At 44.6% G+C, this 14,499-nt stretch overlaps 1 protein-coding gene across 1 annotated transcript; it reads right to left on the reverse strand.

Moving 5' to 3' along the window:
• Positions 1-594: 594 nt before the first annotated feature.
• LOC147456862 (uncharacterized) lies at positions 595-4,166 on the reverse strand. Its single transcript, XM_086511975.1, has 4 exons — positions 4,023-4,166; positions 3,686-3,933; positions 3,215-3,434; positions 595-2,782 (listed from the first exon to the last, which is right to left on the reverse strand). The coding sequence occupies exons 2-4, from the start codon at positions 3,929-3,931 to the stop codon at positions 1,206-1,208; spliced, it is 2,043 nt and encodes a 680-aa protein (XP_086368101.1). The 5' UTR covers positions 3,932-3,933; positions 4,023-4,166; the 3' UTR covers positions 595-1,205.
• Positions 4,167-14,499: the final 10,333 nt, after the last annotated feature.

Below are 14,499 nucleotides of genomic sequence, written 5' to 3' on the forward strand. Positions count from 1 at the left end.
GCATCATTGAGGAACAAACCATGACTACCATTGGGCCGCCTTTCACAACAAACTCAATCAGATAGATCCCCTTGAAAAAACCTTCGAAATCTCTGTCCTAACTGGATCCAACACCCACAACAAAGATACCACACAATTTGTTGATACTCAAACAGCATGTTTAGTCGGAGACATACCAATGTACTATTACCTCTTGCAATAATGAGGTCAAAAAACAGAGTTTTACATAGTTTGAGGAAGAAACCATGACCATCTTTGAACCGCCTGTCACAATGAACTCTACCAATCAGATAGATCTCCTTGCATATCTCTGTCCCTTTGTAAAAACCTTTGACTTCTCTGTCCAAACTGGGTCCGGTCCAACTCACACAACAGGCAAGAAGCTTGTGGTTAGTAGGACACATTTTTTTTGGACTGCATATATGTTTTCATTTTCTGGACACCATCACACATCCAGGGTGTCCAAACATCCAGAGTCATTTCCACCATCAAAGACACCATACAGTCTGCTGATACAAGCAACTCCAATTGAACACAATCTGATCATCCAGTGCCTTGACAAAAGAAAGAAACATCCCATACTGGTACAAAGTGTGGGCTAATTATTTTCAACTTAATTAAACTAGTCACTCCCAGCCTTTCCACATAAGACAGAAAAGGTCAATCATGTCCCATTAGTTACAAAGTGTTGAGTTCCACTCCAAAGGTCCAAACTATTGTCAGAAACATCCTACTTCAGTAGATAGCTTGATACACAGACCTTCGACAAACCCAAGTTCCCTGCTGACAACAGAACTATGCTGCCATTTTAGAATAGCTACAAAAATACTCTTTACTTCCAAGATGAAGAATCTTTGAGCAGCTCCCACATCACCCTGGCATGCTTTCACTATGATGGTGGATCTTGCCAGAAAAAATGGCTGCAAAAAAGAAAGCTCGCATAAAAATAGGTCACAAAACCCACAGCTGGACATCTGCCCATTAACCTTCCTCTCAATTGGCCTCAGCCGTGTATTTACAAGTTTCATAAGGAATTTACAAGGTGAAGTCTCAGATTAAATAGAAGGCCGCAGGGCATGTCAATACTGTCCAAGAAGCTCTTCTCCGACACAGTAAAGTTGGCAGACTTCTATTTGGTGAAGCCAAATAATCAGGCCACTGCTTCCAGCCCAAGGGTGTGTAGGTCAGATGCCTTGTGGAATATTTCATATCCTCAATTTACTCAAGGACTGGCACGATTCAGATGTACCGTCTGTTTCGCGACTATGTGGCGGAGGTCCCCAACCTTGAGTGTCAGGGGGACGAGGGGGAGGAGCAGAACACACAGGAATCATCTGTCGAACTTTCACTACAGGAGCTGCAGAGCGTGGAGGACGTAAGCCCAAAGAGCTTGCAACAGCCGCAGCAGCAGATGACGTGGTAGATGGCATATGTGAGCCCCACCATTGTGCAGACTTTGACCACAGAGATGAGAAAGGAGATGTAGATGATGTTCCTGGCGTTGAATTTGTAATGTGTGCACTCTTATCCCTCTGCAAAGTCTTACAGAGCATGTGCTCTTGACCAAGGCTCTGCTCATGATCTACAATACCACTCACCGGTGCCTTACTTGGCCACACCTCCTGGTACTCAGATCTATATCCATGGTCCTGCTTCAGATGTGGGCCTCTATCTCTCTCTACTACTTGCTGTGGACCTACAGTTCTGAACCAGCCTTCTCTATACCCATGTCCCTTCTGTACATCTGAGCTTTGCTTCAGCAGGTCTCCTCTCAGCCATCCCTCTTTTAGATTGTTATTTTTAAGGTCCGCACTCAATGCAGCCCCATCTTGCAACCACTGGTCTACATGCCTGTAAGGGATTTCAAGATTTCTCTCATGACTGCTGTCCCTATCTTGAGCATCACCACAAAGCCACTCTTCCTCATCCCTCCGGTGAGACTCTTCCAGCGGTGATAAATAATGCATTTTCAGCTCAAATCTCTCGCTCTGAGACTGACGAGGCATACGTACCGCATGATCCCCTTGAGAATGAAATAAGGATGTTGAAGATAGGCTCTCTCTATGATTCACAGAAGACATCCGCTCCTGATAGAGCCAATCATCCTCTTCTTCTCTTTGTTGCAGCTCCTCTAGAAGAGATGGCCGTTTAAGCTCAAATCTCTCGCTAAGAGACTGGTAAGGCAACCCTCTAATCTGCGGCTGCTGATGATGCAACATAATCCTTCCAAGCATGTTTCCACCCGCGCTAGCCCTACTTGCAGCAACTGCCTCTCGGGACAGCATAGGGGATTCCATGCCAGATAAAGAATGCCTTCTTTGATGGTGCCTACCTTGCCTTCGGGAAGAGCTGGCACTGGCCTGAGTATGATACAATGCACCTCCTCCTAACCCCAGAGCAACAGGATCAGCATTACCTTCTGCTGCCAAGACGGAATGGTTGCCCAAAAACTGCTTGCTGCCTGTAAACCGTGGACCCACTTCATGATTCGACTGGATAGATGAGACCATGGGGGGTTGATTAATCAGAAGGCGATTATTTCTATCAGCATTTGAAACTTCTACAGGATAAAATTGCCCTGCAATTGCACCCTGATCTCTACTTACACGACATCTGTCTCGTACGGTGATGGGAACCCTTGCTCGAGACGCCAGCTGGCTATGCGATGATGAGGGTTGATATGAAGGCCGTGTATCTGTTTTCTGTACAGACAGGGAATCCCCATTCTCAGCTGATTCAGGCCTCTCCAATAACATAGGCACAAGAGGTGACATAGTAGAGGCTGCAAAACAAATTATCAGATTCAAATCACTTTGATTGAGAAATACTGCAAATAAAATCAAGCATTGCAACCTCAAGACAACAACTGTGAAAAAAACAATGATTCCACTAGCCAATGATTTAATATAACAACTTGTTATTACGCTTCATGCTAAGACAAGCTTGGTCATGTTATTATGATTTGGAATACCATCAATCAGATATTTACAACACCGTCAACTAAAGCCATATAAAGATACCAGACTTTACAAAACAACCCCCGGGAAACCTAATTAAAGACTATGAAAGTAGGGGCCTTCTGCAAAGTCCCAAACTCCTTTTTAACTACACATTCAACAAATATTGCCCACACACGCTGACAACAGGCTATATCACATACTAGCCAGCCAGCCATCAAAGAGTTCAAAGAAAATTTTCCAGGCTCATCACTCACATTGATTGAGTGCAGACCATGCCGCAGTAGCCGCGTTCTTCTCAGCCTGCTTCTTTGTTTTGGCAGGCTCACCTTTGAAATGCCGACCACCAATCTCGACGATGCACTTGAAGAGTGGGAGGTGTTTAGGCCCAGACCGAATGGTGGTGTAGACAGGTAGTGAGAGACCAGCCCTTTGGGCAGTCTCTTGAAGCAAATTCTTGCAAACACCTGTCTCATCCTACGAACAAAATGGAAAAGGACAACATTATGAGCTACAGAAAATAGTCGACATGACTGTGAGAGAAAGTAATAGGGTTAGCCTTCTGCATTCAAGTTTGAATCACAAAGCAGAATGCAATCTAGGGTAGAGATGAAAGCCCAGCAACCATCATACACAATCCAAGGTACCCCATTTAACTCCAAGAAGTGGGTAAGAAACCCTCATCTTGGGCATCAAATGGAGACGACGGAAAGCACAGTTGGAATTACCAGGATTCGAGCTGCGAGGGACTGAGTGGGGCCTCGTTGTGAGAGAGTGGAAAGAGCGACTTCAGCAGCAGCATGTTCGGCTTGTCGCAGTGTTGTATAATACCCTGGACTTTCAAATACTTCCCCGTTGAAGCTCACGGTTGCTTTAAACCTTGGTGCATGATCGGGGCCTTCCCTTATACAGGTGTAGCATGGTAAATTGAAACAGCTCCTCTGAGCCAACTCCTGAAGCTGGTTTTTGTACATACCTGCAGAAATGTACATGCCAAAAAAGAAGCTTGAGGGTTCAAACTGTGCCTTACTGTGTGAGTGTAGAAGCGAGACGAGCACTGCTTACCTGCGGGAGCTGTTTAAAAGAGCAAGGAGCGATGGATGTTCAAAATCTGCTCATGGGGGAATACATCGCCATGGCAACAAAGGAAAACACAAATAGAGAAGGAGAGAGAGAGAGAGAGAGAGAAAGGGGGGGGGGGGGGGGGGGGGGGGGGGGGGGGGGACCTATCAACAGAACGTGCCGGGGAAGGAAACACGCTCCATTTGATGGCCTGGAACTGTAGGTGAGTCACCCTCTGTGTCGTGTGTGAGTGTGTGGCTCTGCGTATGAAACTGCAAGCGATTATGCGCCAGCGCAAGAGGTGGGGAGTAGTAGAGCTGTCCCTGCGACTGCGAGGCGAGCGCTGTTACCGCAAGCCCCAGCAGGAGGAGCAGACAACCTAAAGCAAGAGAGCCGAGGCGAAGCGGACCAAAGTTGGAGACAAGTCAAAGCTCCAAATCTAGCGGCACCCCTAAACGGGCCGCCAAAAGCAGAGGTCGTTCACACAGTCGACAATGGACATGGAAACGCATTATTAGGCTATGCCATCAATTTATTGTCGCTTTAAGAGCCTTGAGGAGCGTACATGCACTTCATCGTGGCATTTGTTGGGCGCTCACCTCAATAAACCTTTGAAGTTAACAACACACATCAACGTTACCTACTTCTCGCCAGATTAGGTGTTCACTTTATTGAAGCTTGCTTAGCAAGCTCAATGCTACATGACTCTTCTTTTTACACTAAAGTCTAAAACGCAAATCTCTCTCTCTATGAGAATGACCCAAAGGAGACACACGGATCACCTTCATGCAAATGGTAGGGACAGGGAGTTTTAACAAATGGTAGGGAATGGTTGCATCCTCAAGAAAGTGGGTTTAAGAAACAGCTCTTCACAAGGAAATCCAAAGAAATGCGTTGTTAGGGAGAATCTAGGAATATCCTCTTGCAAGATGACGATTCATATACAAGACATGTAACAGGTGGGGGAGAGAATGGGGGCAAGTGCAACGCGTTGGCAAGAGAACGAGGATGCAAAGCATGGGATGCACCTAGCAATCGGAGGATGCCCACCCTCATCGACTGCAGAGGCGAGGGGCGGTAAACGCAAGAAGAGGGGCCAAAGTAGCTACTTGATTTTTTTTTTAACTGGAAAAAAGGCAAGAAGAGCAGTGCACAAAGAGTAGCTTATGGCTAGCCCAAAGCACTTAGGTCATTAGTGAGTTACGCCCATGTTCAAACCTTCAACTTGAATTTCGACTAACATGGAAAACTACATTGCTTGCCTTGCGAAGCTTAATGGAATCTTGAAAGATTCGTGCCAATCTATATACTTATTAAAAAGCTTGAAGTTGCATCCACATTGCTAGAAAAGCTTGCAGCCACAACAACTTCCCAGCTTCTCCCACTCCCAGCATCCCGGTTCTCCCGGTGTCCAATGCACCATCATCTCGGTTCTCTGACTGTCCAACGCACCATCACTAGGCCAAGCTGGCAGGTCCCGCCTCTCAAGTACACCTAGCACGTGCCTTGGTCCGTGGGCAAATTCTTGAGTGGCAGGCAATGCTCAAAACCACCCTCAGCTATTCTTGGTCTGCGGACAGGATTCAAGTTGGGGGCCAACCCTTCCTTGTTGTTCATCTACCCTCTGTTATAATGCAGCATTTCAAAGTTTGGCTGTTGGATTGTTGTCGCCTCAACTACTGTCAAAGCGCCAATCTCCAAGTTCCCAATTGTAAGGTCATCAATCAGCAAATGAGACCTGAGTAGTAGTTGGAATGCAAAATTAGCCTTTTTTGTAGTCTCCAAATATAATAAACTGCAATAGAAAGATTGGTCGTTATCCTCCACCCTTTTTGTTGACAACATCCATGCACATAGGCAGTTGCGGAAGTCGAATATCCTATAGAAGCGAAGATCTTGGTGAGTGGGAGAGAGTGAGAGGTAGAGTGTGTTGTGGCGCAAAGCCCCTAACCGCAACGAGGAGGGCTATTTTGGCATTACGCATTGGATGTTGGTAATATGAACGGGTGGCCTATGCATGGGCCAACTCTATCCCTTAGTGATGGCGGAAGTGGGCAGGGTATGGTGCAAATGCATAGATGCACAGATGACAAGGATGGTCTTGATGCTAATCTCTCTCTCTCTCTCTCTCTCTCTCTCTCTCTCTCTCTCTCTCTCTCTCTCTCTCTCTCTCTCTCTCTCTGTGTGTGTGTGTGTGTGTGTGTGTGTGTGTGTGTGTGTGTGTGTGTGTGTGTGTCCCTGCTCTCTCTCGCAAATCCAAGACCACTCTCGTCAACTGTGCCTGTCAATAAAATATAATATCTAACTTTACCAAATTGATTTTCTCATATTAAAATGATCATTTAATATGAGAAGATAAAAGGGGAACAAGACCTCATATTTATCAATTATCATGTTACTAGGTTGCATCAAGCTATGGGCAACCCTACTTTGCAAGCGAAAGTTACCCAACAACTTTGTGCTTATGGGATTTTCCTTCCTCTCCAAGAGGAGAGAAAGTTTAGGAGGCCTCTTGATGAGACTCCCAAAAGAAGACTCTCTCCCATAAGAGAGGAGGAATCCAAAGAGCAAGGAAGAAGTAAATATGTAAGTTCTGTTGGAATTAGGGTTGGAGAGAAACACACACAGCTTGGAGAAGACGAAGGAAGCTCAAGGCACACAATAGAGAGTGTGTTACTTAATGTGCAATGGAAAGATAGATAGCCCTAGAGTGATGGGCGTATATACAATGCACGGGGAAAAAAACCTCCTAAAAAGGGAAAAAATGCCCCGGCGGTCCTAGTGTGTTCACACACATCACTACCACATGTATATGGTAACAAATCCCCCCTGGAGTGATGCGGTGAATGAGAGCTGGCACATGAGTAAAGGGAAGTGCCATGCCCTGAGGACAGGATCAGTCCACAAAGGGGAGTAAGCCCAAAGCTTTGCGGAAAGCTTCAAGCTTCTCAAGAGACAATGCCTTTGTGAAAAGATCTGCAAGATTGTCCTGTGTTGGCACATAAGCCAAGCTGATCTCTCCTGCTGAGAGCCTCTCCCTGACATAGTGGTAATGCACCTCAATGTGCTTTGTGCGAGCATGAAAAATTGGGTTCCTCGCAATTGCCAATGCGCTCTGACTGTCAGTGTAGATAGTGTTGGCAGTGTCCTGTCCCACACCCAAATCAGCTATAAGGCGTCTGAGCCATACACACTCAACCGTAGCTGTGAAGATTGCCCTGTACTCAGCCTCACAACTCGAAGTGGCCAGAGTAGGTTGCTTCTTGCTCAACCATGATATACACGAACTGCCAAGCATGAAACAAAAACCACTTGTGGACACTAGCGTGTCAAAACAACCAGCCCAATCTGAGTCCGAAAAAGCATGTAAGTCTAGCGGCAATGATCCCCCCTTGGGATAAAACAAGCCAAGATGTAAAGTGCCACTAAGGTAGCGGAAAATCCTCTTGACAGCCTGCCAATGATTAGACCCTGGGCTATGCATAAATCTGCTGACCTGTGAGACTGCAAACTGAATATCCCGCCTCGTGTTGCATACATAAATGAGGTAGCCAACAACAATTTGATAAAGAGTGACATCAGCAGGATCGTCGGCATCATGTAGACTCAACTTCAAACCTGTTTCCATGGGAGTGGCAATAGGTTTGCAATCCTCAAGTCCAAACTTACATAGCAATGTCTCTATGTAACTTTTCTGACACAAGGCAATACCACCATCACACTGCTTAAACTGTATGCCCAAATAATGATGCAACAACCCCAAATCTTTCATCTTGAAAGTAGCATTCAAATCAGCCTTAAATTCAGCAATATGTCTCTCATTTGGTCCAGTGATCAGCAAATCATCAACATAAAGAACCACAATGAGAAATACATCATCCTCACGCTTTACATACAATGTGCTTTCTGTTGGACTGTTACGAAAGCCTCGTTTAATCAAATGAGTGTCAGCTTTCTCATACCAAGCACGAGGAGATTGCTTCAACCCATACAAAGCCTTCTTACATCTGCACACTTTGTCCTCTTGTCCTTTTATGACAAAACCGCGAGGTTGCGTTACATAAACTTCCTCAAATATGTCACCATTCAAGAAAGCAGTAACAATGTTATATTGATGTACATCCCAACCAAAATGAGTTGCCAATGCACATAGAAAACATACAGTAGTCATACAAAACGTGGGAGCAAAAGTCTCTTCATAATCTATGCCTTTTTTCTATGCATAACCCTTTGCAACAAGTCGAGCCTTATGGGGATCAATCTCACCATCCGGCTTGCGTTTCAACTTGTAAACCCACTTTGTACTAATGGCCTTTTTGCCAAGAGGCAAATCACATAAAGTCCATGTGTCATTTTCTATGAGTGCATCATATTCTGATTGCATGGCAGCCATCCAATTTTTTGAATTCTGTGCTTCATCAAAAGACAGAGGCTCCTCAACATGTAACATTTAATGGCCTAAAATCTTTTGTGTAGCGGAATTTAGCATGAACATAGTGGGCATTTCATTAGAGTTGATTCCTAATGAGAATTACAAGAGTGCTTGGGTGGAGAGAGCAACAAAAAGCATAACACCTAGTTAGATAGCATCGACAATACTTTCAAAAGAGAGAGCAATTAAGCTATTGACAACAGTTGAGGACCGGATTTGCATGGAGCCGGTCCCCCCTCCAAAAGGCTTTGTATTATGGTTTCTCCCATCAAGAGAGACATTGTACAATACAATTCTTTGTGTTCCTTCAAGACTAGCTAGTGCAATGAAGATGGAAGCTTCATACACCAAGCAAAACACTTAATCAAACACAACTTGAATTATCCCCGTTCTCAGACCCAAGACCTCACACACCTTCGAAGATGGTGAGAGCTAGCAGGGTATGAGAGTAGATTGAGAGGAAAAAGAAGTAACTTACGAGAAAGAAGTACATCTCCTCACATAATCACTCATATTAGCATAGCTTAGCTTAGTAATTAGCTTGGTAGAGAAGATGAGCATGCATTGAAGCTTGGCTCTTGGTTGGATTTGCATCCACATGCCAAGAGAGTGTTGATGTAGGCTTCTATCTCACAAGCTTGGAGTAGGTGATGAGCTCTCCATTAAAGCTTGGGAGGAGATAGAGTGGTTTCCCTTCACACATGGTCAAGTGTGAGAGTGTGTGTGTCAATGCCCAGCAAAAATCAGCCCCCCTCTCTCTCTTGGGCGAGCCCTAGCTGCTAAATAAGTCTGGCCTTTGCCTCATTGGACCTCCCCGGGTCAAGCCAATAGGAATTAAGCAGCATAAGTGATAGCCTTTAGACATGTGTCCCCCTTTCCCCTTTTGTGAGAGCTTTAGGTAATTAAATAATTAAACTAAACTCTCATTGGACCCCTTTGCCTCCTGGCCAATAGGAATCAGGCAAGCCATGGGGCTCCTGAATGCTCATTGGACCCCTTGGGAGAGTGCCCAATAGTCTTCTAGGAGACTTAATTCTCATTGGTTTCTTTTATTAAATGTTTTTAAATTAATTAAACTAGATTTACTCTAGCTTAATTCTCATTGGTCCACTTCAAGGGTCTTCCAATAGGAATTGGGCACACCTTGTGGGCATCTGGCCTAGGGAGCTGACATGTGTCCCTCATTCCCTTTGTGTAAAGAGAGCCTGTGTGTGTGTGTGTGGCTTTCTCTCTCATCCCCTAGCTTTGGGGCTCGCCCCCTTCCATGTAGGGATGTGCAAAGACTTTTTAGGGCACACACTAAGCATCCAATTTTCCCTAGGGTTGACCTTTGGACACAACCTTTGAATTTTGGAACCTTAGCATTTTGGAAGTCTTAATGGGCTGAACCTTAGGATCTTTTTGGCCCATTGTTTCACATGGCTCTTTTGCAGATGGCCCCCCCTTTGGATCCCTATTTTCCCTCCTTTGGATCCCTACTGTGGCCGGTCTGCTAGCTTAACCAATATTCTAGCTTTTTCTCCCTTGGCACTTCCCCACATTAAATGATCAGTTTAATATGAGAAAATCATTTAGGAGAATTAGATATTGATTATTATGACACAACATCATGTAAGCTAGACACAGCCAAAGCATAACAATCTGATGCATAAGATGCATGGCAAGAGCCTGAACGAGTACGAGTAGACAAAGGTGCATCCAATTTACTGTCACACAAAGTGTGCACCAGCCATTTTGGCATACCTCTAGCTTGCTCATTTTCAGCCCTTTCCTCATCAAATACATCATGTACATTTGCATCAATAATAGGCTAATCTAGAACATTTTCAGAAACCCCCATAGGCTGTACATTTGCCTCATTGGAACTTACGTTCGTATTTCCACCACTGAAAAGAGGCAACAAAGTGTCATAAATGTCATGTGAGCTTACATTACTGTCTCTAGTTCATCACAGCAAGGGCTGAACAGAATCTTCCACAAACACTACATCCCAAGAAACCAGAATACGTTTTGTTTGCGGATGATACAACCTGTAACCTTTGCTTTCAGCACTATAACCAACAAAAATACATTTGACAGCCTTATCATCCAATTTTCTGCGCTGCACTTGTGGCACCAAAGCATATGCCAAATAGCCAAAAACACGCATGTGCTCAATAGAAGGCTTTTTATCATGCCATGCTTCATATGGATTAATAGACTGCAAAGCTTTCGTAGGACACCTATTAAGTACATAAGTGGCACACGTGATGGCCTCAAGCCAAAAAGAATGCGGCAAAGCTTGACTTTTGACCATACATCCTGCCATTTTCGTCAGTGACCTGTTTTTCCTCTGAGCAGCACCCTTTTGCTGAGGTGTATAAGGCACTGTACATTGGTGTTTTATCCCACGACTAGCCAGAAATGCATCAAATTCATGAGACATATACTCCCCCCCTCGATCTGAACGGAGGGTGCCCATAGTACATTTCGAGACATTTTCAACCATAGCTAGAAATTGTTTGAAGCACATAAAGACTTCGGACTTCGCTTTAAGCGGAAATACCCATGCATGCCTGGAGTAATCATCAATGAAAGTCACGAAGTACAGGTAATTTCCCAAGGACGGATTTTGCATGGGCCCACAAACATCACTATGCACAAGCTGCAACCTGCATGTGGCCCGGACTGAACCATCCTTTGGAAACTTAGAGCGCTGCATCTTACCCAAAATACAGCCTTCACAAACATGTTTGCCAGGTGCTTCAAGAGGTGGCAAAGAAGCAACCATGTCAGATTTCTGCAAACGCAAGAAACTGGCAAAATTCAGATGACCAAAACGTGCATGCCAAAGTTTTGCATCTGAAATAGCCCTTGACTCTGCAATAGCATTTGCAAAATTTTGTCCACACTTGTCATACAAAGTGAGCTTATACAGCCCACGACACAAAAGCCCAGATGCAACAATTTCATCACCAAAATTGAGATCATGAACTGTACATCTGTCATCCACAAATTTGACTACAAGTCCAAGTCTAGCAAGTGCGGATATAGACAAGAGATTCTTCTTGATCCCAGGTACATAAAGTGCATCAACAAGTGTGAAGGAACTGCCATTCGTAGCAGTGAGCACAATCTTTCCAACTCCCTGAACTGGATAAGAGGCGTTGTTGGCACAAGTGACTGAATTCCCATGAGGGACAGACTCGAGAGAGGTAAAAAATTCACGATGTGAGGTAATGTGCTTTGTAGCACCACTGTCGAAATACCACACATGTGAATCTACAGCAAACTGACAAGCATGCATCATGGACAGCAGGATTGTAAGTGCACTCTGCACTAAAAACCCATTCTGCATCAACATCAGCAACACAGTCTCCTTTCACAGAAGACTCAACAATGGCTGCACTTGTAGTGGAACCAGCATTTGCAGTGGAACCACCCTCTTTCTTCTTAGCCGTTTTGGCCTTCAACTTAGGACACGACTTGATCAAGTGATCATTGGCTTACAATAATGGCAACGCATCTTCTTTTTGCCCTTATCACAAGAATTTCCAGACGAATTGTTGCCAGCAGAAGCATTAGGAACATAATTTTTGCCACTCGCAGTAGAACCATAAGAAGCGGCTGCATTGCTGTTACCACCCTTTCTTTGAGAAGCAATAAAAGCCTGTTCAACTGCACGCTGTCTAGTCCTGCTTTTTTTGGAAAGTGACTCTTGCAACAGCAATGTGCATAATGCATCAAACTTGACAACTTCTGGATTTCCTTGGGTCATAAGTCTCCAAGTACTAGCAAAAGTCTGGTAAGAATCTGGTAAGGCATCAAGAACAGTCTGCACAAGGGAACTGTCTGAAATAACTTCACCTGCAGAAATAAGTTGCTCATTGATATCCTTGACACTAGCAAGGAGAGTGTCCATATCATCTTCCTCATGCATAATCTTCGACTCCAGCTCTGTACGCAGCAAAGAAATTTTAGCCTCATTGCGGCTTGCATAAAGACTTGCTAGAATATCCCAAGCCTGTTTTGCAGATTTTGCTGAACGGATGTGAGGAACAATGGTGCGCTTCATAGACAACGCAATCAATGCATGAGCTTGCGCATCCTTAACATCCCAACGAGCTTGTTCTGCCGTAGGCAAAACAACTCTAACAGCTGCAATCCTTGCAGCAAGACCTGCAACATCCTCAACATCGCCTACATCCTCAGAACCAGGAAGTACATAAATGCCCTGCACAATTTTCCAGACACCCTTTGACACAAGAACATGTTTCATCATATAAGCCCACATAGGGTAGTTGTCCCTATCCAACCTGTCCTCAACAGCAAACATCTTGAACACGTCTGTGTTGTTGTTGTCAGCCATGGTAAATGTTGCACCTGATGTGAAAACTGCCCGAAAATAGGAGAAACGGAGCGGGAACAACCTGTGCTATATAACACAAACTGTAGAAGACTGTAAGGCACCTGTTATGCAGAAAACGGCACTGACAGAAATTTTGCACAAAATGAAAAAATAGCTTGTGCAGTACTGCCTGTAGTGGAAACGGAGGCCGAAATGAGCCCAAATCAAAATTCTGAGCAGACCAAGCTCTACGAGCCCCCCCAAAATATATGTCGACCTACGAACGCTTGCCAAAGCTCACTGAAACCAGAGAAAGTGAGCAGGCGTGTGCTAGAGCAGCTGGCGACTAAGCCCGGGAGGACGTGACCTACTCTGATACCAATTGTTGGAACTAGGGTTGCAGAGAAACACACACAGCTTGGAGAAGACGAAGGAAGCTCAAGGCACACAATAGAGAGTGTGTTACTTATTGTGCAATGGAAAGATAGATAGCCCTAGAGTGATGGGCGTATATACAATGCACGGGGGGAAAAACCTCCTAAAGAGGGAAAAAATGCCCCGGCAGTCCTAGTGTGTTCACACACATCACTACCACATGTATATGGTAACAAGTTCGTCTGAAGATGTGGCTCCACGAAGACGACGGTCTAGACGGCTGCCAACTCCTCCCAAGAGGAAATGGTCAACCCATAGGCCTTCTCCTCGTCGCTCCGAAAGGGAAGAGAGGAAACAAAGGAAGAAAAAAAAAAAGCAAGAAAGAGGTCACCCTCTTTTCCTTGTTCTTCACCTTCCTCCTCTTCCGACGAAAGAAATAGTTATTCTCCTAGAGAATACAAGAGGGGAGGACATCACAAATCATACCTTGCATGGCGAAGATCACAAAAGCTCAAGAAGTTCAAAGAGGGAGGAAATAGTATCTCTTTTCTCACCTATGATGGCACATTTGGTGCCACAAACAAAGTATTGGCCTTCATCCAACAATTTGATGCAGTCTTTGGAGACAAGGGCTTCATGGAGTCCTCCAAGCTACACCATGTAGCTCTGCACTTCCAGAAATCTACTCGTCAATGGTGGTCTAGCCTTCTTGGCAATGGTGAAGCCCCAAAGACATGGAAAACTCTACGAGTTTCCATCATGAAGCAATTTCTTGCAAGCGATGCAAAGGACAAAGAGATTACAGAATGGCGAATCTTGAGCTGCTCTTCAACGAGTCTATCCACAAATATGTAGACAAGTTTTGGGATTTACATCTCAAAGCTACAGTCTTTGAAAGGATAGACTTCTCCGAACAAAAGCAACAATTTTGTTATTACCTGAAGAAATGACCGAGTATGTCAACTCACAATGGCCTAGCACTATCACCGATCCCATCCACCACACTATGGTTGCTTCAAGGATCAATTTCCGCAAGGGACGAGAAGAAATTTCAAGCCCATGGAAAACAAGGATCGAAATGAAGCTAAATGGAAGTTCAAATCTCAAAACTCTTCCCAAGGCAACACCAACAACAACAACAAGAAGGCCAAGGAGAAAGTAGCTTACAAAGGTGAAAATAATCTCTCTTCCAAAGAATTAGAGGCCTTTTGTAAAGACAATAAATGCTTTAAGTGTAAGGAGCAAGGACATGGTTATCATTCTTTCCCCAAAAGAAATGTATGCAATGACACTCCTAGAGCTTCCATGGTTGAAGCTCCAAAAGAGGATATTCATTGCAAAGGCTC

Source organism: Adiantum capillus-veneris, chromosome 5 (assembly GCF_014529385.1).
Source record: "Adiantum capillus-veneris isolate H3 chromosome 5, ASM1452938v2, whole genome shotgun sequence".
NCBI classification, from domain to species: domain Eukaryota; kingdom Viridiplantae; phylum Streptophyta; class Polypodiopsida; order Polypodiales; family Pteridaceae; genus Adiantum; species Adiantum capillus-veneris.